The sequence below is a fragment of the Sphaerodactylus townsendi genome, linkage group LG02 (genome assembly GCF_021028975.2).
Source record: "Sphaerodactylus townsendi isolate TG3544 linkage group LG02, MPM_Stown_v2.3, whole genome shotgun sequence".
NCBI classification, from domain to species: Eukaryota; Metazoa; Chordata; class Lepidosauria; order Squamata; family Sphaerodactylidae; genus Sphaerodactylus; species Sphaerodactylus townsendi.
The window spans coordinates 20648058-20674542 of NC_059426.1; the positions used below are offsets into that span (position 1 = coordinate 20648058).

Here is a 26485-nt window from a genome sequence, read left to right on the forward strand (position 1 = left end):
AGGATAAACAGGAAGAAAGGACGATGATATAAGCTGCTCTGGATCATCACTGAGGAGCAAGACGGGATATAAATGACATAAAGAAATACTTTTATTACATCACATCCTGCTTTTCTACTAAAAAAAAGACTTGGGGTGGTTTGCAAAAGTAAATCCAGTTATGATATCAAATACAAATAACAAGTTAAATCTAAGGTAATAAAATACATAACAAGGGGATAATAAGGATGAAAGACCATGTGCAACCTTTTTGAAAAGCAAACAGCTACCAATTTAACCTGTAATTACACCCACAGATGTTAAGTCTAGGAAGGTTGTCAATTTCACCTCTTCTTCAAGTGCCAACACTGTTGGTGTTTGCTTCCTGGGCCTAACAGGGCAATCCTAAACAGAGTTACTGTGTCCATTGCAGACTAGGGGCTTGGAAAGGTGTGTAATCTGTTTAGGATTGCACTATGAAAGCCTACGTTTATCTTGTAGAGATGATGGTGAAGTTTGATACCTCTGTTTACCTGTTTAAGATTCTTTAGGCTGGGGATTCTTCTCCTATCAATCATTTGTCTGGTTCTGCCTTCTGAACAATGAGGGGTCAAGCCTTAACCCATTTCCATAGGATCTCTTGACACTCCTGTAGAAATGCGTCCCATAGAACACAGGGGTCAAAAAGAGTCAGCATCCATAAAACTGGGCTGCACAGAAATAGCAGCCTCATCTTGCACGTATACATTTTCTTCCACAATTTACTCACCTTTCGAAACATTTGTAGCATGCAACACTGAACTTGCTAATATTTACACATATGAGTAATTATTAACTGTTCCTGTATTCCAAAGTTCTATCAGGGAAGCCATGTGTATCAGTTAGTTATGTATTTAGACTGTATGTTGGGTAAGTTCTTTCCTCTTGAAGTCACTGCATCCAACGTCCGTGTAAAGCCAATTTATTTTGGGGTAAGCTGGCAGTCCAGTTCCTGTGGTGATTTTTTGGTAAAGTCTTTTTGTGCAGCAGCTGCACTATTTTAATTGACAACACATCCCCCTGAGGTTCCTCTCAGCCTTTATGGCTTGCTTAAAGTCATACCTCAAATTATTTTCTTCAAATCGAAGCACATGATGGATCGGAACCAAAGCTATCTAGACCGGCATTTTGTTTCCAAAAGTGGCCAGCAGGCAAATACAACTGGAAAGCTCGCAAGCATGTTGTAAAGGATGCTGGTGTTTGTAACTCTGCTTTAAATTGGTTAGAATTTCATAAACCCACAGCTTTGCTGAATTGACCAGGTGTTTTGTCACAGAGAAAGAGAGACATTTCAGTTGGAATTTCTCCTTAAGCCTAATAATTCCAGCCTATTGAAGTAGTGTTAGCTTGTCTCTTGGAACATTACTCTCAAGGCTCCAACCTTGTATTTCCCTCAGGAAACACAGGATACTCATGCAGGAGCAGCAGTGGCGTAGTGGTTAAGAGCAGGTGTACTCTAATCTGGAGGAACTGGGTTTGGTTCCCCGATTTGCCGTTTGAGCTGTGGAGGCTTATCGGAGGAACTAAGATTAGCTCGTGCACTCCAGCACATGCCAGCTGGGTGACCTTGCACTAGTCATAGTTCTTCTGAGCTCTCTTAGCCCCACGTACCTCACAGGGTGTTTGTTTGGAGGGGGGAAGGGGGGGGGGAAGGGAAAGGAGATTGTCAGCCCCTTTAAGTCTCCTTACAGGAGGGGGGGATATAAATCCAACTCTGCTTCTCCTCCTCCTCCTCCTTTATTGGCCCCTCCTCTCTTCTTTATTGGCCCCTAAAACCCTATCTACCTATACTGGGTTCTTTTTCTTCACAAGGTGAACAAGCCCCATCTGAGGCAATGGCAGACTTTCCCTTCACTTTATGTTCCCCCCTCCAGGTTCCACAGCTTCTGGGTGCCACTTAGTATAATTTAGGGCAGTGGTGGCCAACCTATGGCACTCCAGATGTTCATGAACTACAATTCCCATCAGCCCCTGCCAGCATGGACAATTGGCCATGCTGGCAGGGGTTGATGGGACATGTAGTCCATGAACATCTGGAGTGCCATAGGTTCGCCACCATGGGTTTAGGGGGATTCCACATGGGCCAAAAACAGCGTTGTGAAAACGTTTTTTTACACTGTTTTACGCCATTTTATATCATTGTCACACTGTTTTCACACCGCTGTTTTTGGCCCATGTGGAATCCGCCTTAGATTCACTTCCTCTGAACATGGTGGTTTATGGCACACTAGCAGCGAAGCTAATTGCGGGGGAGATGCAATGGGCCCTAGCAAAGGGTCATAGAGGAAGCATCTCCCTCTGCAACAGGCTTCAGTGGGGCTGTAGAGGGGGAAAGGGGCTTGACGGGCCCACAGAGGCGGAGGGAGGGACTTGCCAGGCCCTCGGCGGGTCCAGCTGGGGAGTTTTGGGGGCGGGGGAAGGGGCTTTGCTGTCTCCACTTCCTGCAGCAACCATTTTGTTGCTGCACCCACAGTGCTATGTCAGAGCTCCCAAGGTGCCCACAGGATTTAAAAGGTTGGGGACCCCAGCTGTAGCTCATGGGAGCCAGTTTCTCTTAGGTTGGAGTCCGATTATTTTCTTCCCTTTTAATAAAATATGCCAAATGACCATACAATAGTGATCTCTGAGCTTGAAAAACTGGAGAGATTCAAAGCTGAAGACAAACATTAATGTTAATTGCTCAGCTTTTCAGAAAGAATAGTTTCCTCCAACGAAAATAGAGTTGAATATTATGCCTGCAGGTGAAGAAATCTAATTTTAGCCATTTTAGGTCGGTCATCTGGACAAAATGTATTAAATGTATTAAGAGCACTTAAGTGGGAGGAAGGCGCATTACTGCAGGAAAAAGTTAGCTCCAGTATGTGTACAGAGGTTTTGAAAAAAATAAATCATAGACCCCTCACCTGGGGAGATTAGCTAGTTGTAGGGGTTTTTTTTAATTAAAAAAGATAGATTAAATCCCTATCTACAGATAATAGCCAATATTAAAGCCTTCTGCTTAAGCTCGCTGTTTGCCTCTGAGTGATTTGTCTGCTCTATTTTTACACTCTTCTGTTGTCGTGTTCTTTTCTGAACATGCGGAGTTCTGTAGATCCCTGTGGCTATCAGTGTTCGCAAGCCCTGATCTGTAAAATGATCACGTTCCTGTTTGATGAGGGCTGCTTTAATTTGTAAGACAGTCTTCGCCGCAGCAACCGCTACAGATAAACAGGGATCTCGGTATCTCAGCTGGGAAGTGCTGTCAGGAGAAACTATTAAAAACCTTCGCTATTTTCAAATTTAAAAAGAACAAAAACTCTCTAAAAAGGAGCATTATGTGCACCTTCAGTGGAATCCCCACATTTCATGTAGAATTTGATCTGTTTAATCTAAAACTGCCTTGCTTCATTAACCATCCTTCAACACAACCTTAACTGAGAATATTCTTAAAAAGCAATGTTCTGGATCGTATTTAAGAAACTTTTACTATGCCTTTTGGTACAAACGCAGCCATAAAAATTAAAACCCTTGCTAAAACCACTTAAATCCAACCAGGAGCAATTCAATAAAAACAAGAGTATGTCAGAATAAAAGTATCTTAAATATTATAAAACCACAAGAGATGGTTTTTTTCTTGGCCCTTAAAACCCGAGTATTTTAAGTGGTCAGAGAACTTAATGTACAGTCTTAATATAATTTACAACGGCCCTGTAAGGTAGATCAGTATTTTATCCATTATCTTAAGTAAGGCTGGTAGTTTATTACGTAGTTAAGTTGGTGTCTCCAAACCAGGGAGTTCCTGGCTCATGCTCAGTCACTGACCAATACCAGCTCTTGTAAATTTTTGCTTGTAGGACAACCTAAACTCTATCCCTGCCTCTTCAACTTCCGTATTAGGTAACTGGCCGAGTTAACCACTGCTATTTTGTGAAGCCATGCTTGACCTCTCCTTCAGTTATCTGAGACATTTGGAAATAGGGCAGGATTTTAAAAATGCATAAAATCAATAATTGGACAGCCAGTGTGGTATTATAGTTAGACTAGGATCTAGAAGACCTGAGTTCGAGTCCCAACTCTGCCACAGAAGACTGCTGCCACAGAAGACCTTAGCCTCAGTCACACACGCTCAGCCTAATATACCTTGCAGAGTCATTCTGAGGATAAAAATGTGGAGAGGAGAATAACGTAAGCCACTTTGGGTTCCCATTAGGGAGAAAGGGGAGGAGTTTAAATGAAGTAAATAAATAGTAATACAATCTGGTCCAGTGTCAGACCTGATGAAGGTTGTCTAAATTATAGCTGTATAAAATATACATATTTTATTTCAGTATTTAGATCATGAAAACAGGCAAAGTCTGCCTTAAGTTCAGAGCCCAGTCTTGCTTTTGTGAGCCCAATTTTGGGTTCCCCCCGCCCCCATTTGAGTGGGATTTTAATTCCTCACCCCAAACATTCATGCCCAGTTCTAGGAAAAAGAACACCCACAATCCCATCCCATTCGTTGACTAACAAAGAAGGTATCCGAGGCTCTTTCTTTTTTGGGGAAAAACACTGATAAAAATTGGAAAACAATTTTATAACATCTCTTTTGTGAGCTACTCATGATTTTCCAAATCATTCTTTTCTGGATAACATACAACTAAAAAAGAACTCAAGTCACAAAACCACAGAATGGAAGCAGCGCTGTTAGCTCATCCCTAAGTTTTAAGATTATTCCTAAAAGTAGCACAAGTAGCCCTAACTTCTTCTGTGCCCTTCACCATTCAGTACACACAATTGAAGAAAAATTACCCTGGCTTCTTTTATGCCTGAGATAAGAGCAACATCCGTAGTTTAACTTTGGCCTCGGTCGATCCAGGAATAGAAACTGAATGCAAATATATACTGGAGCCTAGAACTCTGCATGCAAGCTTTGTTTGTAGGAAGCATTAAGCACGAAATTTCTGTTTTGCTTTTGTAGGAGAGCGTGGCAGATAAAAATGGAATGCTTGAAAGGGAAAATATTATAAGTAGAGGAGACTCAGGCAGATACGGTAAACGGGAAAGACAAAATGTACTTCTTTCCAACCAGTGCCAATCTTGTGCTGAGATTCAGAATTTGTGTCCTGGGTTGAAAGGAGATCATCACCCAGTCCGCCTCTTCTGAAACCCCCATGGCCGGTCAGCATGGAGAAAAGGAACATATTCGGTTTGCCTCCTTTGAACACAGAGAAAATCTCACCAGCTACAACAAAGGTTGGATACCGAATACAGCCAACCTTTTGAGAATGTCTTTGCTTGTCTTCCAGTCTGTCTGAAGGACTTCTATTCTCTGCGAAAATTGGCATAACGTTCCACCAAATCAGGCACTTTTACATCCAATTTTCTTTCCATGTGGGAATTTTAGCACCTTCCCCAAACTGAAATCAATGGGACATAAATTCTACCTGAACCTAGAGGGCAAAATGCTGCCAGAGAATTCATACTTCGTTTTTATGAGTATATAAAAATGTGAACACTGAGTGGGACAAATATGTAATGTCTACTGCATCGTATGCAGTATTGCCTGCAGCACCGTACTGAGCATACGCTTGGCCTGTCTTAGATGCCTTGTGTATGTAAAGTGGTTCTTCAGAATATGTGAAATAGCTCGTTACATTGTGTAGTGTAATGATTAGAGCAGGGGTCCCCAATGTTTTTGAGCCTGAAGCATCTTCCAAAATCTGACACAGGGTGGTGAGAACAATAACAAAATGGCTACTGCAGCGGGTGGAGCCACACACACACACAGGAAGTCCACGTGCAGGGGAGACTAGGGATAATTTTCAAAATCCACGGGGAAAGACAAGTGAAAGAATAAAACAAGCACTGTCATGGCAGCTGTAACAGAAATAACATTAATTTAGCTTGTGCAGCCTGTCAGATCGCTAATGAGTGACCAATCTGAAGCCATGCTGGTCAGGAGCCCAACAACTTCCTGAAAACACTTGGAGGAAACCTGGAAAAAATGTCAGCAGGTGCCCCAGTGCCTATGGGCACCACACTTGGGATCCCTGGGTTAGAATGTTTAATTAGGTTTGGCAAGACCCACATACAGATTCCCTCAGACTGAAACCTCTTGTGCCTGTCACACTTTGTTGGCCTAACCTACTTTGTTGGGCCATTATGTGACTAAAATTGAGGAAGAACAAAGTACCTACTGCTGTGAGCCGCTTGAAAGAAGCGCAGGATAAAAAACCCCTCAATGGACACATGCTGATTTAATGTACTTTGGTGTTGAGACAGCCAGAAGCTTAAGAAACATGTTTCAAACGATGCTTTATCCCACCCGTCCTTCTCTTTGCAGGTCAAACAGCCGCCCACCACAGCAGGCAGTTCCTGTTCCTTGCTTCATTTGCCATTTTCCTATTCCAATGCATAGGATTAAGACAGTGGTTCTCAACCTGTGGGTCGGGCCCCCTTTGGTGGTCGAACGACCCTTCCACAGGGGTCGCCTAAGATTATCTGCATCGGTGTTCTCCATCTGTAAAATGGATAAATGTTAGGGTTGGGGGTCACCACAACATAAGGAACTGTATTAAAGGGTCACAGGTGGAGCATGAGGAACTGTATTAAAGGGTCACAGCATTAGGAAGGTTGAGAACCACTGGATTAAGATAAAGCAAGTGGGTCCCCCACTGTAAGAGGAGGTTAACAGGGCTAGGTCAGTGAGTCTGCAGCCTGATCAGAACTGTAGGAAGGGGCCCCCTGTTGCATCTACTCCCTGCCACTGGAGTTCAAGCAAGAGGTGGCCCTCACTCCCTGTGAGGTGGGCAGCAGCCACCAACCTGAGCCTCAGGGGGAGCAAGACAAACAGTCACTGCTGTTGAGCGGGCGGCCCCTTGGTTGTGGGCACAGGTAGTCACCCCCCTGAAAAGGGGCTTGGGGCAGGTGCCCTTGTTGTCCATTGGTTAAGATCATACCTATCAGCAGTTCAGGTATTTGTTTCAGTGATTTAGCTTACTTATTTATACCTTGTTTCCCCTCCCAGCGGGACTCAAACCCATGATTCATCCCCCCCCTCCTCCATTTTATCCTCACAACCATCACCTGTGAACGACTAGCTCAAGTGGCAACTTGAACCCAGGCCAAGTGGTGATTTGAGAACCTAGTGGAACACGCAGATGACTGTTCCACGCTGGCTCCGGCTCTGACTCTGCCATTCCCATCAAAAGACCCAGAGTGTGTGTCAGCGTAATTATATTCTAAGCACCCTAAATCCTTCTTAGTTAACTTCACAAAAACAGCTTTGATCCAGGAGTGTTCATTCCTCCTCTGAGTGACTAATAAATGCAAAATGGTACTTCATATGACATCCCTTCTAAGCTCTTCTCTAGGAAACCGACGTTATAATGCTACATCTAAAGGAATTAGCATCTTGAACTTGTCAGCTTCTGTCAACCTCTGCAATAACTGGACTCTTGAGTTCAGAAATTGGTTTATTTTCTGGATATTACGAACAGCATGCAAGCAGGCTTTGTTGAAACTGAGTTCTGCTACAATATTTCTTGTTTAATCTCTCTTCCTCAAACCTCCCTCCAGCCCCAATCCTCAGTATCCCAGCAGTGTGAAATCACCAACAACATTCTCAAGCAGTGCAAAGTCTCCAAGGCCACACCAGAGCAAGGCAGGTGCTGGCTGGCCCAAAGGTTACTATGCGTCTAAAGCAAAGGTTACTATGCGTCTAATGCGTCTAAAGCAAACGAAAACAACCCAGAGGTACACAGATTGCCACCTGCTTCCAGCCTACCCCATAGCCTCATGGCATGAACCAGGAAACAGCTGAGATGTTAACAGGTCTCAGTGGGGTCTTGACATAACTATACTCCTGTTCTAACACATGGTGGGAAAGAAGGTAAACTTCAATCAAGTCAAGGGCTGTCAGGTATAGGGCATCCCTGTTGCATGTTCATGATCGATTATTGTCCAGGGACTACCTCCCCGACAGCCCCCTCCTTCCTGTTGCAGATGCCCGACAAGGACCACAGAACAACCCCAAATGGCCACTCCACCCTTGGACTTACTAACAAGAATAGGGACCTCCAGGAGGCCAGAAGCCAGGAGAAACTTCAGAGAACTAATAGGAGGGTCTGAGCAGCAGCAGAAGCGGCAGCAGCAAGCCTCAGCAGTTCCATGGAGAAGGGTGAAGTCAGAACTGCCCCAACCAAGCAAGGGGGGGGGGGGAGGAGCTGAAAGGCCAATGCCAGGCTGCCAGGACCTAACACCAAGCAGATAGGCCACCTGAGCCAGCTTGGGGTGAGGCTGGAGCAGAAGAGGGGAGGCTGGGAAGCGGGGAGGGACCCTGCTGAGAGGAATAAAAGGTAGGCAGAGGGGAATGCCAGGTTGGTTGGTGTGCAAGCAGGAAAAAAAATGAGAAGGCCATGATATGCAGAACAAGGGCTCGACATAGCAGGAGTGATGTTATCTGCCTGACCAGAAGTAAATCATTTGTAAACAAAAGGCAGAGTCGCCTCTTCTTTGATCCTGAAGTTAGCCAAGCTCTTGTGAGGTCAAGGGGCGACAGATAAAGGGGCCCCTAATAATTGTTATTACTTGTTATTTACTCTATTTATATCCCATTCTCATCAATGGGGGACCCAAAGAGGCTTACGTCATTCTTGTCTCCCCCATTTTATCCTCACAACAACCCTGTAAGATAGGCTAGCGTGAGGGATAGTGAGTGCCAAGGTCACTAAGACGAGCTTTGACGGCAGAGTGAGGATTTGAATCTGGGTTTCCCAGATCTTAGCCTGACACTTTGCCACTACGTCACAACGAGAAGATCACATTCCCAGGGACCAAATATTTCTTTGTCAAGCACGTTGAACACACATATATCTGTTTTTGCCAAGCATGTTGACCACGCGGATCTGCCCAATGAATGAACTTCACATTATTTTGGGATGGAAAAGCAGGGAGACAGTAAAAAGCTGCTTTACTGGAAAGCATCCAACTTTCTTAAAAGATAAAAGACTTTTGAATTTTTCATGGACCAAGAAGGAAGGGGAAGGAAGGCAGACAAGAGACCTACAATTCTGAATAACTTCAATAAGATTCAAGGCCAGTTCAGACTTCATGCATCCCCTCTGGCAAAACTATCATCCAGGAAGAAAGTATTTGAAAGGTTTCTGCCCTGGGCAGCAGCCCGACACCAGCACAAAATCCACGCGGCTTCTGTACACTTAGGATTGGATTCAGGTTAATATTGGCCCCAGGCTCAAGGATTTCTGTTTCAAAGAGCATTATTTGCTTGCCTTTCCCCCTCTCGTGGCAGCCCAAAATGTCCCCCCCTCAAATCCTAGGGTTCCCTCCCAACAACAGGATTTCAGAAAACATTTCATGGTCCCATAGGAGGGCAGAGGAGAGAAAATTTCATTTGGGGGTTGGAAGTCCTTGCTACTGTGCAGAACGTTTACCTGGGAGACACATCTGTGGGCCAGCACATTGGGGCAGGAACCATTAAATGTTACAGTGGCCACCTGAAAAGCTACCAGGGACAAGAGACTTTGGGGCAGTACTGCAAGTAAGAAACCTGTCGGACAGCCCCACGCTGGCCTGCCACCCCCAAGAAGACTTCCCAGCGGCATGAGGAGGCCAAAAATGCACAAATGCCGCCTGGCTGCTGGGAAGCCCCCATTAGGCTTAGTGGACTTATGTCACCCCTTCGGTGGCATTAAGTCCAAAGCCCCGGCCCCTGGCCCAACGGGAGCAATGGCTGCAAGGAAGCTGATCAACATCGGCCCCTCCCTAGCCCACCCCTGCTGTGCTGGCGGCAGTGCAGGGACGATGCTGCGGCATCCAACGTGGTGTCCCGCAGCCAGGGAGGGCTACAGTGGTTGACTGCTGATGGATTCACCCCTCCGCTGGGGCAAGTGCCCCGGGGAGGGCAAATCTGCTGGCGCGATCTCACGCCACTCCCACTGGTGAATTTGCCCCCCCTTTTTTCGATGGGGTTGTAAATCAGCCTCCTCGTTCTTCTCCTGGTTCAATAAAACGCAACAGAAGTAATCCAAAGTCGGGTCCATCTTGCTCTGCTCATCAGAGGCTCTTCTGATGAACGTCAAACCCCTCCGGCCGCTCGAAGAAAGACAGCACACCGATATTTATGTCTCATAGGTGTTTTTAATGTGCACCGTGCTATGTCAGAACACAACGCTTATAATTTACAAAAGGAAAAGAAAAGACGGGTGTTCCAATCTTCAGTGATGCCCCTCATCTTTCTTTGGAGGGAAAAACGCATACTCCACCCCAAGAGAGACCACGAAGGCTAGAAATCCCCATTTGAATCCTCTGCTGATAACGTGCTTTAAAGTGGGGGGATTGGCAAAGCCACCGGAGTACCTCCATGCTTCATTGCTAAAGGGGAATCAAAGACAAAAGATGGATACACATTTCAGATTTTGCAGCTTGACCCACTAACCTGCATGCTCGACGCCCTGAAAGTGAAAGCCAAGAACAGGTATCTTGTACAGTGTGCTCTTAAAGGTAACTTAAAGTCATTATTAATGCTAGATTTGAGCCTAGTTGCACTTGGAGACCAAAATTTTTCATTAGATCACTTTGACTCTCGAAAGCACGTAGCCTGAAAAGCTTGTTGGCCTCTAAGGACTCAAATCTAGCCCTTCTACTGGCAACTAACCCAGCCACTTTGTGAAACTATCTTCACACTGCTACTTCTATCCCCCTTGTCAGCTGAGTGTGATAATATTCATTTGCACACCCATGTAGTACCGCCTTATCAACAATACACACTTCCCCCTGGAAAACCATGCATGTACATGCAGTGGTGGGATCCAAAAATTTTAGTAACAGGTTCCCATGGTGGTGGGATTCAAACAGTGGTGTAGAACCAATGGGGCTGAAGGCGAGAACTTCGCAAGGGTGTGTCAAGGCATTTCTGGGGTGGGGCCTAGGCGGGGCTGTGGCAAGGGCGCTAAAGCCGCTCGCGCATGTGTGATCCTTAGTGAGGAAATGAATGCACGAGGCGCCCAGGCTGCCACGCACACTAGTGCGCCTCACTTGCTAGACTGCTTCAAGTTCTGCATGCTTACTGCTGAAGGAGCCGGAGGAGAGGCGTAACTAAGACAAAATCGCGTGGCGAAATCACCAGTGGTAGCCCCCTCTGGCACACACACAAATAGTGGCTAACCTACTCTCGGGAACCTGTGAGAACCTGCTGGATCCCACCTCTGTGTATATGTGTTAAAGTCCTCTGTTTCATGCACCTGACGTGCATGTTTCTTTTTAGATTACTAGGTTGTAGATAGTAGCATGTAAAATTAAATGACCGCTTTGTAGTCAGCGGTAGCCACGGCTAACTTGGGGGTCCTTGCTGTGGCATGCTGACATGTACACACTGGTTGTTATCATTGCTCTGTAATAAATAACACAAAGACTCAGAAAAAGATAAATAGAAGCACTGACTTTTTAAACAGCTCTTTCTAATTTGAGCCGGTACAATTAGATGCCCTTTTAGGAGCCAAGACTGCTTCAATTTTTTTCATTTCCCCTATTGGCCCTTGGGGTCTCTTCCAACTCTATGATATTTTAATGTGAAGATCAAATGGAAGATTGGTGGGGATCTTCCAGCCAGGACACCCACAAGGGAGGTTGGAAATGGCGCTCAGGTGAACAGAAGGCCTTCACCTGTCCTGTAACGCTGATTCTTTTAGATAGGAAAATAGCTTCCATTGCTGTTTTGAGAGAAGTGTATTTTTGTACTACGCTTTTCAGGGACTTGTTCTTGTGTTTGTAAGCCACTCTTGAAATCTACATGAATATTTTGATGCTGCCAGTGAAATTTGCTTGTTTGGTGACTCACAGAAATAAAAGGGCAGGATCCTGGAGTTAGAAAAATTATTCTGTGTTTTCGTCCCCAAAAATATGAATTTTGTGGCTTCTAGCTGGAATTCCCATAGCCCCATACACAAAGTGTTATAATATATGACCCTATAATTTCCCATGTCTGGCTTCCACCATCAGAGAGTCTCAGGAGCAGTCTTTAAAAGCACAGTCCATCACAATTTTAATGCTACCAGAGGAATGTTTGTTTAGACTGTCTAAAGTCAAACTTCTATGGTAGACATTACCACAGCCTTTCTTGAGCAAGGTCTATGGAGTTCACTTGGCACCTGACATTCAGACACCATAAATGCTAGCAATAAAGCAAGCATAGACAGCTGATTAATGGGAGTTGCCAACAGTGCAGTGCAAAGCTGTTAACCCTTTCTAAACCCACTGACTTTAAAAGGGTGGAATCCTATGGAGCTGCTACACATCAGCTGTGAAACAAAACCAAACAAAATAACTGCCTGCTTAGGACTACACTGGTAAGTCAGTAGTGGAGGAAAATGCTGTCAAATTGCAGCTGACTTAACAGCAACCCCGTAGGGTTTTCAAAGCAAGGTACAAGGTTTGGCTTTGCGAAATGACTCTGGACTTCGTCAGTGATCTCGCATCAAAATACTAATCGGGTCCACCCCTGCTCAGTTTCCAAGATCTAATAATATTGGATAGCCTGCACCATCCAGGGCAGGGTGCTGTTAAGCCAACCACTGACGTACGCATTATGTTTTGTACTCCGAGGCCTCGAGTGCCAGAGTCTTCTTCCTTCTAATAAATAAACAAGTCTATGACTAATGGAAATCTGTGGGCTTGCTTCTATATGTGGAAGGCACTATGTTTTTGCTGATGAAAAATGTTCTATTAGATATGGTTCTGTTAGAGCTTAGCCACCTTTCTTCTAATTTCTACTAATCAATGAACAAATTCTACAGAGGCAGCCACTGTAGTTGCAGAGCAAAAGCGAGCGTCCTTAAATACAGAACTTGAAGGCCACAGATCCAGCAGCTTCCCTGGGATTCCATTTATCTGAAGAGAAACATGGATAAGTCATACTTGGGGGCCAGACGGCTCAGCGCTGTAATAGAAAAATATACTGCTAGGATTAACAGAAGGCAGAAGACTCTGGCATTCGAGGCCTCGGAGTACAAAACATAATGCATACGTCAGCGAACTGATTAATAGAACAGATTTTTCCCCATCGTAGCAGGACAAGAGATCAGGATTAGTCTAAAAAGGAACGTTCTTTGCCACCTGCTCCAGGCAGAACTAAGCAAGCAGCCTCCAAGGTCTCTTAAAAGGAAGGACTTCTACCAGAAACTGATGGCACAAGCAAATAAAACCTGCTCTCCAATCCATCTGCATATTTTGCCTCGTTTTCCCACTCCTGCTAACTATCTACATCTTCTACATGAGCCCACTCTGAGAGGCACTGTCACCTTAGCCAGATGCAATGTTCTTCCTTCTACCAGACGATACAACAGAGCAGGCACAACTTCATCATCCCTCTGATAGGATCTTGCACCTGCAATCCTGGTGCTTGAAGAAACCGTCCCATCATGTTTCTATTTATAATTTGCCCTCTGCCTGTAATGCTGTAAAGAGTAGGAAAGAACTACTTTAATCCTCTCTTAGCTGCTCTAGGCAACACTACAGATGCTGTCAAAACTTTGTTCTTGTTAGACAGCAACTCAACTGCTACCATCGAACAAACTGCTAGATTCTTGTGTGTTGTCATCACTGAACGTTCCCAAATCCTTAGCAGACTCAATCCCAATTCAGTGGCTTAATATTTCAGCTCTCATGGTGCTTGTTTTTTTAACTCTTTTACCAGCCAATTTTAATTTCCATTGTATAATTTATATATATGCCATTAAAGGTTTATTATTATTATTATTATTATAAGGAAGTACTTTAAGTAGTGCGAGCATTGGGGTGGGGGTGATCCAGGAGGGATGCTTGTATTAGTAACTTCCACTTTCTTTCTGAATTCCGGACTCCTGAAGGGAGACAAGTTCAGCCCTCCTAGCCTTACACAAGTCTTCCCTAGTGAAGTGTGTCAATACAGAATACCCACAGAGTACCCCAATCCTGATTCGATGGGCTCCCAAGGTTTGAAATATTCTCATCCCCATATTAAATGATTCTGGAATGTTTTTTTCTTCTGTTAAAAGGAAAACGTCACCATCCATCTATTCCTTGCACCAAGAAGCTATACTAATGTTTTCTGCAGAATTTCCAAGCATATCTCAGATTTTGCAAAACTGTGAGGGAAGGGAAGTGATTTCTGAACACCAGGTTGCAAAATGTGCAGGGATTTTCAGGTTAAATTAAACCATTTCAGTGGTGTGGAAACAAAGCATAGCCAATAATCTGTATGTAGAGTATCAACACTGGCGACAGGGTACAGTGTTGTCATTTCAATTTATCAAATGTAATAAATAAACAAGTCATAGCTGACTTATGGCAACCTCTCATGGGGTTTTCAAGGCAAGAGGTGAGTTGCCGTTGCCTGCCTCCGCATAGCAACCCTGGACTTCCTTGGTGGTCGTCCATTCACATACCAACCAGGGCTGATCCTCACTAGCTTCTGAGATCTGCTGAATTCAGGCCAGCTTGGGCCACCAGCATTGGCACAATAACATCAATTGTTCTGGAACATGATTTTTGGGGATATTAAATATTTGACAGTCACAGTTTTGGAATATGATGCCTGGGAAACATCTAATGAAGTTAATTCTGTAACAAAAATCCCTAGCTGAGTAAAAACAACTGAACACATTAGGTAACCCATCAGGTTTGGAGGCCATCCTTCAACAAGAACTCAAGAATGTGCCTTTCAGAAAAAGGATGAAATTACTCATGAGCTATGGAAGTTCACACACACAATAAAAAATGGGTCCTTGCTGCCCCTTCAGAGAAAAACCGAACTTCGAACAGGAATTCAATGATGGAAAAAGTCTGAACATTTGGTACCACATAATCACAAACTGGCAAACAGTAGTAGCAGAAGAAGAGCTTGGATTTATATCCTTTCTCTCCTGTAAGGAGACTCAAAGGGGCTTACAATCTCCTTTCCCTCCCCCATCCACAACAAACACCCTGTGAGATGGGTGGGGCTGAGAGAGCTCCAAAGAATTGTGACTAGCCCAAGGTCATCCAGCTGGCACGTGTTGGAGAGCACAAGCTAATCTGGTTCACCAGATAAGCCTCCACAGCTCAAGTGGCAGAGTGGGGAATCAAACCCGGTTCTCCAGATTAGAGTGCCCCTGCTCTTAACTACTATACCACGCTGGGTCTCATTCCCCCAATGCTCTGAACTAAACAAGCTGCTCTTAGGAACCACGGGCAAACATATTTTTAAAAAGCCAAACACAGTAGGGTCCAAATCCTCCCATACCCTGCAAATTTCTTAACATGCTGATTTTGAAAAGGAGGCAACTTCAAAAGCTGTCCCAGTGCAGGTGAAGGAACAGCTGGTGTCAAGATCAGCAGTCCTGGTCCGTGTCTCACTGGATTGTGGTCCCAGACTGAAAACCACAGTTCCTACTAGTGCTTGAACCTTTTAGCCTAGGCAAGACAGGCTGCTGCGTGAGAGCAAATGGAATGTTCTTACCGAAGCCACGGATCCCTGAGACCCCGCCGGGCCAGCCTGTCCTGCACATCCTGTAGGGGAGTCCCCTCTATCTTCCATTGCCTATAGTCCGGAAGCTCCATTTTGCCATGCTCGTGCCCATGCCCCATGCTCCTAGGAAAGAATTACAGACAGGCAGCATTCTGCGTGTTTTGTCCAACCGTATGACGCTGTTGAAAGCAGACCGCTTCCAGATGTAGCTTGACACAACTTCAGGCACCATCTTAAAAAGCTCTTCGTCGGCTTAGCATTTCCCTCTTTGCTGTCACGGATTCCGCTTGTATAGCTGAAACTCTTCAGACATGATCTTATTATGAAGGAGGGTGCAAGGGAGGCTATGCTTGAGTAGGCAGTTCAAAAAGAGAAACTCCTCCGGACAGGCTTACGTGGCCTTACAGGGGGAGCCAAAAAAAAATTTATGCTTTGTCTTAAGAAAGAACCGTGCATGCTTGAGTTTTCATATAACAAATTGCCCACAACAATATGTGTAATTGAAAGTTTTCCTTGTTGCTGTGAACAGAGTTTTTTCTGCTATGGCCTATCTGCTGAGGAGATAGCCCAGTGATGGCGAACCTATGGCACGGGTGCCAGAGGTGGCACTCAGGAGTTCCTCTGTGTTTACAAAAAACAGGAGTTCATCGTAATGGGAAATAACCCCAAGCAGAGACATCTAGGCTGGCCTGGGCTGCTGGGCTTGATTAACAGCATTAAACCTAAGACCTAGTTTTGGGGAAGCAGTGTAGGTAACCCTGTTAAGCACTGTTAAACCCCACTGATTTTCATGCAAAGAACTAAAATGTGATCCTTTTCCTGGGAGTAAGCTCAGCTGCTGGCAATGGGGCTTGCTTCTGAAATGCAAACTCCCTCTAGAGTTGTAGATTCACCCGTTCAAAGCTGTTGCAACGGTTGCTTCAAAAACAAAGCCACCGACTACCACCAAGCTTACTCGAGTAGCATGCATACCAGGAGCACAACCAATTTTTCTAAAGGAAAACCTCAGTATTCAGGTTAAATTGACGTGACGTGTTGACACTTTGCGAAAAATAAGTGGGTTTTGGGTTGCAATTTGGGCACTCGGTCTAGAAAAGGTTCGCCATCACTGAGATAGCCTGTTGTCTGGCTCAACTAGAACCCAGCTAGGCAATGAACTTTGGGATTTTTCTCATGACATACTACTGTCCTAAAATAAATGGGAAAGGCAGCCCGCACCTCCCCAGAAAACTGTTGTGTTCTCTAGGTCTCTCAATGAAACAGACTCAGTTGATAACGAGATCCATTTATTGACCAGAGAATCAGAAGAGTTGTATTTTGGAAATGGTCTGTGTCAAGTCTGAAAATAGGCGTGAAAATCCCTGTAAAGGATACCCCAATGCTTCCTCCCAGCCTCCTGTTACTCAGCAATGGTCCTTCTCAGACTTGGGATAGCTTTGTAACCCCCAAAGCTTCAGATAACACTTGGTTGAACCTTCCCATGAGAAGGTCATTCCAGCAAGCTTACAGAAGTAGATAAGGAAGTGAAACCAAGTAGACTAGACAGATGGATTTCCCCTGGATGCTACATCTGCTCCCACCAGGAAACTCATGACAAGACCATAGACCATAGATCTGCAACCTGCGGCTCTCCAGATGTTCATGGACTACAATTCCCATCAGCCCCTGCTGCTGGGGCTACCAATACAGTGGAGGGCTTCCACAACCATAGAGTTCTCTACATTTTCCCTTCCGAGTTCCCCCACTGTGGCCCAGAAGTTGGCTTTTCAGGTTTTCAAGAAGTCAGTAATTGATGTATCATTACAGAATTATAACAATCTGTATTCTCCCTAAATGTCCAGCTGTCATTTAAAAGGAAGCTCTAGTATTGACTTCAAATTCCAGATATGTCTTTCCCGTTATATTTTTGTGATGAAAGGAGATAGTGAGAAAAACAGATCATTATACCTCTGTGGTGGTGGGAAATGGCACCAATTCAAACTCATAGAATTTTCAGAACAAGAGATAAACAGAGGTGGTTTTGTCTCGGGATAGCAGCCCTGTTTAAAGAGCCGATGTGCTCAGCTTCTGAGATCTACCGAGATCTATTAAGATCAGGTTAGGCTGGGCGGTCACCCTTATAAAATAAACTGGAAAGGCACCACTTAGCCTGGCCCATCCAGGCTATAGTTACATTTATTTATTTATTTTAATTAGACTTGGTATGCCTCCCGCAACTGGCCAATATTCTTTTTAAAATGGCCCTCAGTGGTAGAGGGTCTCCTGTGGGAGAAATGGGATGTGTGTCCATGTGTAGGTGTAATCTATCCATACCTATTTTCAGCTGAACAGACTCTTGGACAGTGGTTCTCAACCTTCCTATGCCACCCTTTAATAGTTTGGACTCAACCTTCCCTCACTGCCACTGCCTCATGGTTGTAGGTGCGGACCCCCAACCCTAACATGGCTTGTATCCAGCTTTTACCAGATGGAGAACACTTAGAGTGCAGAGAGTCTCAGGCGACCACCTGTGAAAGGGATTTAAGCATGACCCACAAGAGTTAAAGGGAGCAACCGCTGCTCAGATGTGCAAGCCCCCGAGAGCAGTGAAGTACAGATGTACAATGTCCACACTGGATACATGTCAGAACATGTGTAAATGTTTAGATGAGCAAAATCTAAATGACAGCTGGACCCTCCTTCTAACAGGTGCCGTGTGCAGATTAGGACTGAGTGCACAGCTTGTACCGTGTGCAAACCTGATAAGGTGAGGGCACCCTAGTTAGAATTGAAAGTCCACCACTTTTGTATACTCGAGTTAGCACAGACAGCAGTAAGTGATGTGTGCCTGGAAAACACCTGTTTCGGATCTGGCGAAGCACTTTGCCTCCAGTGATAGATAGCAATAAATAAGAACTGCTACTTTCAGGTAGGACTGTGTGTCTGTCAGTTCTTGTCTACATTGCGTCCTGCAAGGTGGTCTACTCCGAGTAAATCCGCTGCTTCTACAATACATGCTTTCAGTTTTGGCATATGGTTCCTGATTCAGCAAATGATAAATTTCTACTGTGGACCTCTTTAGTTGGACTAGGCAAAGAGCGTGGGCATGAAATAGAGAGGGGGAAAAGGAAGAAGAGAAAAATCCTTTTTTCCTCTCTCTCCTGCAGTGGAATAAGAATGCAACAACAATATTACAGGAGTAAAATATCAAAACTGAGATTTGTTTTTCAAAGTCTAAAGCCTAGCAAGCTGGCCATCGATAAGCCGGTTGAGGAACGACTAGAGTAGGGATGTCTATTGCAAGAATGCTCTGACATGGGTGGCCCAGGCTAGCCTGTTCTTGTCAGAACTCAGAAGCTCAGCAGGGTCAGCCCTGGCTACTATTTGGATGGGAAACCACCAGGGAAGTCCAGGAGTGTTCCACAGAGGCAGGCAATGCCAAATCACCTGTGTTAATCTCCTGCTTTGAAACCTCATAGGTGTCAAACTCGCGGCCCTCCAGATGTTATGGACTACAGTTCCCATCCTCCCCTGCCAGCATCATGCTCTATTGGGTCACCCTATGTCAGTTGTGACTTGATGGCACTTTACATACACATTGGAAAAAATCCCATGTGGAATCCCAGATGTAACACTTTTTTGCCGCCTCCCGTCCCAAACACCGATGATAGCTATGCATTTATAAGGAAAAAGAAAAGAGGTAAACTTGAAGGCAATGGCAGAGTAGGGAACATGATCTCCAGTGATCTCAGTTTGTTTGACGGGGGAAGAGATGGGAAATTTTTCCTATCTCCAACCTGTTTCTTTTGTCTCAATAAAACCAAAACCACCAAGAATAAGCCTGCTACTATCTCTGCACAGTCTTTCCCTGGTTTTGGAGGGGTTTGTTTATTGGGGGGAGGGGGTTATCCTAGAGCTGTGGTGGCAAACCTTTGGCACTCCAGATGTTATGGACTACAATTCCCAACAGCCCCGCCAGCATCGCCAATTGGCCATGCTGGCAGGGGCTGATGGGAATTGTAGTCCACAACATCTGGAGTGCCAAAGGTTCGCCACCACTGTCCTAGAGAAGCAGAGCCCAGGGAAATGGCTTCTGTATCGCACACTACAACATTTTCTGTCTCTCAAAACAAATTTCAGATCTGGGAAAGAAGAAAGTCATCGTTGCCCAGAGACATTCTCAATTCAGTAGTGCCATTTGGCAATTCGGCTACATTTTCATGTTCAGTTAGTCACTATTCATTTCATCTTTACAGGTCCCAAATCCACTCAAAGACTGACTATGGAAGATCGTGAAAAAACTGGCGGCGAACAAGATGTACTGACTTGTATTAGTCATCCTCCAGATCCGTACATAAAAGAAATTATAAAACGAGGGCCTACGGACAAGAGCATCTCGACTCATTTGACTCAGCAGCAAGAGAATCATGCAAGAATGTCTCTGCCAAACTGCAGCCCCTGGAAAGGGAATCAATAAGCCCAAATAACGCCTGCCTGTTCTTTTACCATGTTAGAATCTGTATTGGCAAGGGGATGCAGAAGACTGTTCCGTATTCAGGGGCCTGCCAAGCTTTGCAATGCTTGTGTAAATGATTTTTGTATCTGAATACAGAATGACGTTTTACACTGTCGTACAAAAGAAGCAGCAAATGTTTCCCTGCTGTCTTTTCTCTCAGCAGGAGTCTGGGCGCCACTGAGTCATACAAGCAAGAGACTTCAAGAACAGAATGAAATGCCCTGATTGAGGCTCACAATATGTACAGGCCTAACTTGCCATCCCTTACAGAGTCTAGCCCCCTTTGCCAGTCTGCTAAGGGTTATGTAAACACTTTGGGGGAAAGCTGCAACCCTAGAGTCAGTGCTATTGCACTCGGGCCTTTGGAATAGATACCGGGGACTTCTACCAAACCAACACCAGCTCCATGGTGGACTGCAGGATTCAATAACTGTGGCGTAAGCATGTGAAATGGGGCTTGGGCGGGGGCATAAGCTTGGCACCCTGCAACCTCAATGTAAAAATTCTCCAACCAATAATTTTTTTGAGCAGCGTTGTAATTCACAAACCCAAAGGGGTGAGAATTAGCTAGTGTGGTGTAGTAGTCAAAGTGCTGAACTAGGATGTGGGAGACCCAAGTTCGAATCCTTTCTCTGTCACTGAAACTTGCTGGGTGACATTGATCCAGTCTCTTACTCTCGGCTTCATCTACTTCACAAGGTTGTTCTGATGATTAAATGGAAGAGAGGAGAACAATGTAAGCTGCCTTGGGTCTCTGTTCGGGGGTGGGGGTGGGGGATTGAAGGTTCCTCTGAAGATGCCAGCCACAGATGCAGGCAAAACGTGAGAAGAAAATATTACTGGAACATGGCCATAAAACCCAGGAAACCCACAACATCCTAGTGTTCCTGTCAACTTCCTTTTTACTCGGTTCCTCATTTTCAACAGGTTCCCTCTTTTATAGCCCAATCCAAAAGACCAATGACTGACACTAAACTTTTTTTGATGGTGCAAGTCTGTGCCACAAGAAAAAAAAAGGGGCATTCCCACGCTAAAATTCCCAGGAATGCCACCCTCCATGTTGAGTCAACTTCTGGATTCAGGCGCCATGAAGCTATGTGGCACTCTAGTACCAAGGTAAGTATCTCAGCACAATTGCCTTTGCATTGGCACTGTGTGCTAGTTTGCACAGCACTGGTGGCAATGGCAACAGCACAGGGGTCATGCAACTTCACCCTCCTCTTTGGATTGCACAGTTAAAGTTAAATGTAATTGTGTGAGATTGCCCAATAAATTTCCCATATACGTATACATTAAATCTGACGTCACTGCAGTTCCTGTTGCCAATTAGTTCAACCTCATCCATATCCCACACTACATCTCTGGCAGCCCCACTGGGTATTAAATCCAGGGTTGCTTCCCCTCTGGTTGGGACCATGATCATCTGTGATAGGGCATAGTCACTGAGGATGTCTGGAAATCTTATATCTTTAGCTTGACTGGAGCGTGAGGGTAGTTAAAGTCTCCCATTATTACTATTTCATCACCTTTGGTTGCCTCCCTGATTTAATTCTCCATCTCTAGATAACTCTGAGCCTTTTGGTCATGGGCTGAAGAAGACCAAGATGGAAAGTGTTGAACTCACCCGGGTTAACACTACCACCAACTGATCTTTCCACTAACTGATGTTTGTATGTGGCCCATCTCCTGAAACAGAATCCAGCTGATCATCTGGCAATTGGAAAACTTCCAACTTGTGACATTTTATCTGAAGGGATATGATTTGTACAGAGACTTTTTTGTCCTTTGTGTTTATTTTGGAATCCCTTTTCTGTTTGTAATGTTCTATCCACGTTTTGTATTATTCTTCATTGTTGGTAATTGAATTGATACAGCACTTTTTAATTATTTCTATTAAAGGTAAAGTTTTAATGCTGTTCTTTGAGCCAGACAGAGGTATTCTTTTTGCAGTATCCATACTGTTTCTGGCTCAGCTTGTATACTGGGCCGATAGAATGTCGCCAGTACTAAATTACCTTTAGGCTTGGCACTGTCACTCACAAGGATTCTGTGGACAAGTCTGCCCTTTTTACAGTTTCTAGTTTATTAGACCCTAAGCCAGAGGTGGCGAACCTTTGGCACTCCAGAAGTCATGGAGTGGCATGACCAATTGGCAGGGGCTGATGGGAATTGTAGTCCACAACATCTGGAGTGCCAAAGGTTCGCCACCACGGCCCTAAACCTTCCTTGATAAACATAGCAACACCTCCTCCAATACGCAGAAGTCTCTGTCCTCCCATGCCTTGCTGGCATGGCCAATTGGGGCTGATGGGAATTGTAGTCCATGAACATCTGAAGGGTGCATTTACTGCAGCCTTGCTTGGATTCCACTTCACTTATTTCACTTCCATTTGCCATCCCCCATGTCTAAATCCTTCAGAAGAGGGATTACAAGACATGGTTTGGATAAAATGGAATATTAAAGGCTGAGTGTGATTAAAATTTTGACAGCACTGAATTCCTTCTCTCTGTACAATGAAGTTCAGTGGCCTTATATAGACAACAGAGAGGCTGGAAGTTTGACAAGGCCATCGGTGAGTTTTTAAAAAATGGAAAGACACAGCCTTCTGCAGTTTTTAAAACCTCATTTCTCATATAATATATTTTTTTATTGTATTCATGCTTTCTTTAGATGTTTTTTTTCTGTGAGGGTAATCAGCTTTAATTCTCTTTGGTCTCTGATTTGGTTAAACTAAAAATACAAAGCTAGCGGAAACTCAGGAAATGAACTCCAGGAAAAAAACAGAATCTCTGACCTTGGCCTTTTTTTTGCATTTGGGGAAAAACATTAAAATAAACCAGCACTGTTACAGTTTATGTACAGTACACGAACACAGAATGCAAAGCACTGATCTTGTGAATGATACATTTCAAGTAAGAGACTTCAGCTAAGGCAAAAAATAAACCTTTGTCTGCACAGATAAGTAGATTCAGGGAAAGATATCTGAGTCAACAACCTTAAGGTAGTAGAATAATTAATTTAAAAATCATTACCCTCTCTTCGCAGAAACTGAAACCCTTCACCTTACAAGAACAAATCTTTATAACTCCTGCCTTATGGCCCAATCCAGAGGAGGAGGCAAAATCGACTTGTGGAGGCCGTGTGGGCCCGTGTTGTCAGATTTCCCCTCCCCAGGGCACTTATCCTGGCGGAGGATCAAGCATGCTGGTGGGTGATGTGGCGGCCCTCCAGGATGCCTAGAAAAGAATTAACTGGGTAAATTGCATCCCAGCACTCCTTTACCTTTCAACAGCAGGGTATACTGGAGAAACGCAATCTCGTAGTGTGTAGTAGTGTGTGTGTATGTGTCAGTGTTAGTCAGTTTCCACCCAGGCTTTGCTACCAGCACTCAGGGTCTTGGACTTACACCATCCAAAAGGGTGGTATAAGTCCATTTAGCCCTAAGGAGGTTTTTAGGTCAGTGGGTAATTACCCCCCCCCCCATTTTTTTCATTTACCCAATGCCACCTGAAAGCACTTGGAGGTGGCAGGGTGGTGCAACAACAGTGCCATCCCCAGCCACCCTGGGATGGATTGGACTGTTAGTTATTCAGGCATAAGTCTGTACACACAAATAGCAGCTTAAAGAGAAGTCAGTGAAAAAATACAGCTTTCCACATTTCATTGTATTTAAGAGCACTGGATTACTAATGGCTGTAGTTACTAATTACTGTTCCCATGTTCTGAATCAAAAACCAACACTGCAACCAACCATACTCTTCAAGTTTTAGAAAAAGAATGATTCCCCATTTCATAACCCGACCAACTTTGACAGAGACTAAATTTTAACTCACACACTCCTTTACACAGTCTTGAAAGCTGCCTTGTTTCTGGTCCTTGTGAACTAGTCTTAATCTCTATGAACCTCCATTGCAGAGACTTGCTAGACACAAGGCTAATTTAAGCATTCATCTCAAAATGTCAGTTCATACTTCTGTATGTCAGGAGTAGTTGTGCTGAAAATACTACTGTAAGCATTTGTTTACAGTGTTGTGTAGCTGTGGTCTGAATATCTTTATTCTTGACTTTTCACTTGTGTCTAGCAACTTCAGAATTTATCTCTATAAGTCTTATCTCACAATGGTGATGTGGGATCTTCATGATGTTAACTGTCAACTGTTCCAAGAAGAGGAGGTACATTTTGCCTAGAACACCCTGGAATCGTCTTTGATGAAGAATTAAGGACAATTAATGTCGAAGCACCTACAAAGGCACGGCGGGAACCAATCGGTTTGTAAAACTACCACGGACACACGATTGTCCATCTCTTGATGTGCTGCAAGCCCAAGTGTCAAGATGTCACTGGCTTTTCCCAGCGTGGCATGGAATCACGAACCACTTGTGCATAACACCACGAGGCTGTAGTCATCCCAGTTTGTTGATGAAATGCAGGGGCAAATCAGGTGTTTGGACTGATTGTCTATTTATTTATATATTTTAGTGTTATCTATCTCTCAATATAGTTATTTACTTTTCAAAAAAATCTAAAGATATGCAGGAATGGCGAGGCCACAGGCAATAAAAATGATATGGTAGGACAAAAAGCAGGGAGCAATTGGATGCTGAAGGAAAAGTACCTAAAAACTGGCATGACGGGAGTCAGGAGGGTAGAGTAGAGTCTAGATCAAAACAGGTACCCATGGGTTCCACACAGCCTGGTCTAGGCGAAGCTTCTCTGGATGTGGGTGGAGGGCAGAGGTCTGAGGCAGAGCTGTGTCCACTGGCAAATCTACCCTGCTGTGGCAGCCAAGCAAATTAAATTTGTGCTACAAGTGGTTTCACTTGCTATGGAGAGAGTGGAAAATGAAAGCAGGGGTGGAAGAAATCTTGCTGCAACAGACATTCACCTCCACCATGGGGCAAACAGCTTGTGCATAATATGCAGGTTTATAAATACATTTTAAAAATTGCATAAATTCCACTGAACCCTGCCATAGCACCCAACCAAATGGAACTGCATATCCCAGAGTACCCTATTTTATTGGACATAAACGAGGCTGTCTTATATCAGATCAGACAATGGGTCCTACCGTGTTTTCCCGAAAATAAGACCTACCCTGAAAATAAGCCCTATCATGATTTTTCAGGATTTTTGGAGGAGGCTTAAAATATAAGCCCTACTCCAAAAATCTGCCGGTAGTTACAGATCAGAATGGTGAGATACAGCAGGGTGCTCCCTGCCAGTGAGGATGTAGCTTGCATCACATGTGATGAGGAAGCAATGGGGTTGCCGAGAATTGTGAAAGTACCGTATTTCCCCTAAAATAAGCCCTACCCTGAAAATAAGCAATAATGCATCTTTTGGTGCAAAACTTAATATAAGACCCTGTCTTATTTTCAGGGAAACACGGTATCAGGATTGTCTAGTCAGCCTGGCAATCGCTGTTCAAGATAGAAGTCTGCCACATCACCTATTGCTGGCACTTTTAACTGGAGATGCCAGTGATTGAATTTGAGAGCTTCTGCAAAGTGGAAGCTTTTCAAATAAATCACAGTAAGTCTCCTAGCAGCTGATAAAAAACTCTAGCTAACAGAGCCCCCCACATGCCACCCAAAATACCTTTGATTTTTGAGGTTACTGTGCACAACCTTGTCAGAGTTCCCGGATTCAGTCCTAAGTTAGAGTGTTAGGGAGGAAGTCAGACCATCAAAAATGCCAGGGCTGCTATGCAGAGGCAGAGAGGCAATACACCACTTTTTGCCTCTTGGCTTGAAAATTTTACAGGGTCACCATAAGTCAGCTTGATGGCATTGCATGCGCCTGCACAAACATATACTAGAGTTGCCAGATCTCTTCCAGCCATCAATTGGGGGTGATGGTGGTGGTGGTGTCAGGGTTGTCGGATCGACTGGGAGACTCCTGGTGATTTGAGGGTGGAGCGGGGGAGGGGGGCAGGGACCTCAGTCCGCCCTACCAAGCATACATTTTCTCCAGGAGAACTGATCTCTGTAGTCTGTAACTCCCCAGGCCCCATCTGAAGGATGGCATCCCTAACACATACAACACAGTTCCTGCAAGACAGTAAATTCAAAGACCAAGTGCTGCTGACCAAACCCCACTCCGAATAAGTTACGCGTCCTGTGCGTAGCTCAGAGCAGAAAACATTTATTCTTGACTCGTGAAAACCAACACTCAACAACGCACAAACGAGACAGGAGGAAAAAAAGACACGCATTTCCGCATGAACGTGTAAACATAAACACTGGCAGCCATTCCCGCTTACCTGCTAGCCCAATGACCCTTCAGCAAAACTTATGGGATCGGAAACAGGAAGCTGGCCCGTCCCGTATCCTACCGGTGCAGAAACCGAACCCGGCCCAACCCGTTCCCCAGTCCGAGCGGACTCGGAAGCCCCGCCCCCTTCGCCGTTCAGCCCCGCCCCTTTATCTGTCGAGCCTCCGACATCGGGTTCGAGCACGCGCGCTGGGCGGGTAGGAGGAGAGCCAATGAGCGCAGTGCTTCTTGGGG

The 26485-nt window shown here is 44.7% G+C and overlaps 2 protein-coding genes across 2 annotated transcripts in view; both read right to left on the reverse strand.

Annotated features, from left to right (window-relative positions):
- LOC125426207 (aldehyde oxidase 3-like) overlaps positions 1-26485 on the reverse strand; it is a 343943-nt gene that overhangs the window by 42443 nt on the left and 275015 nt on the right. The window lies entirely within an intron of this gene.
- On the reverse strand, positions 10118-26372 carry NDUFB3 (NADH:ubiquinone oxidoreductase subunit B3). Its single transcript, XM_048486449.1, has 3 exons — positions 26241-26372; positions 15473-15604; positions 10118-10371 (listed from the first exon to the last, which is right to left on the reverse strand). Exons 2-3 carry the CDS (start codon positions 15598-15600, stop codon positions 10215-10217), a joined length of 285 nt encoding a protein of 94 aa, XP_048342406.1. The 5' UTR covers positions 15601-15604; positions 26241-26372; the 3' UTR covers positions 10118-10214.

Excerpts from the sequence above, each read along its gene's own strand:
- NDUFB3 (XM_048486449.1), bottom strand. The coding sequence starts at position 15,600 with ATGGGGCATGGGCACGAGCATGGCAAAATGGAGCTTCCGGACTATAGG. Across the intron at positions 10,372-15,472 it reads CTCAGGGATCCGTGGCTTCG|CAATGAAGCATGGAGGTACT; the intron begins GTAAGAACATTC and ends ATTCCCCTTTAG.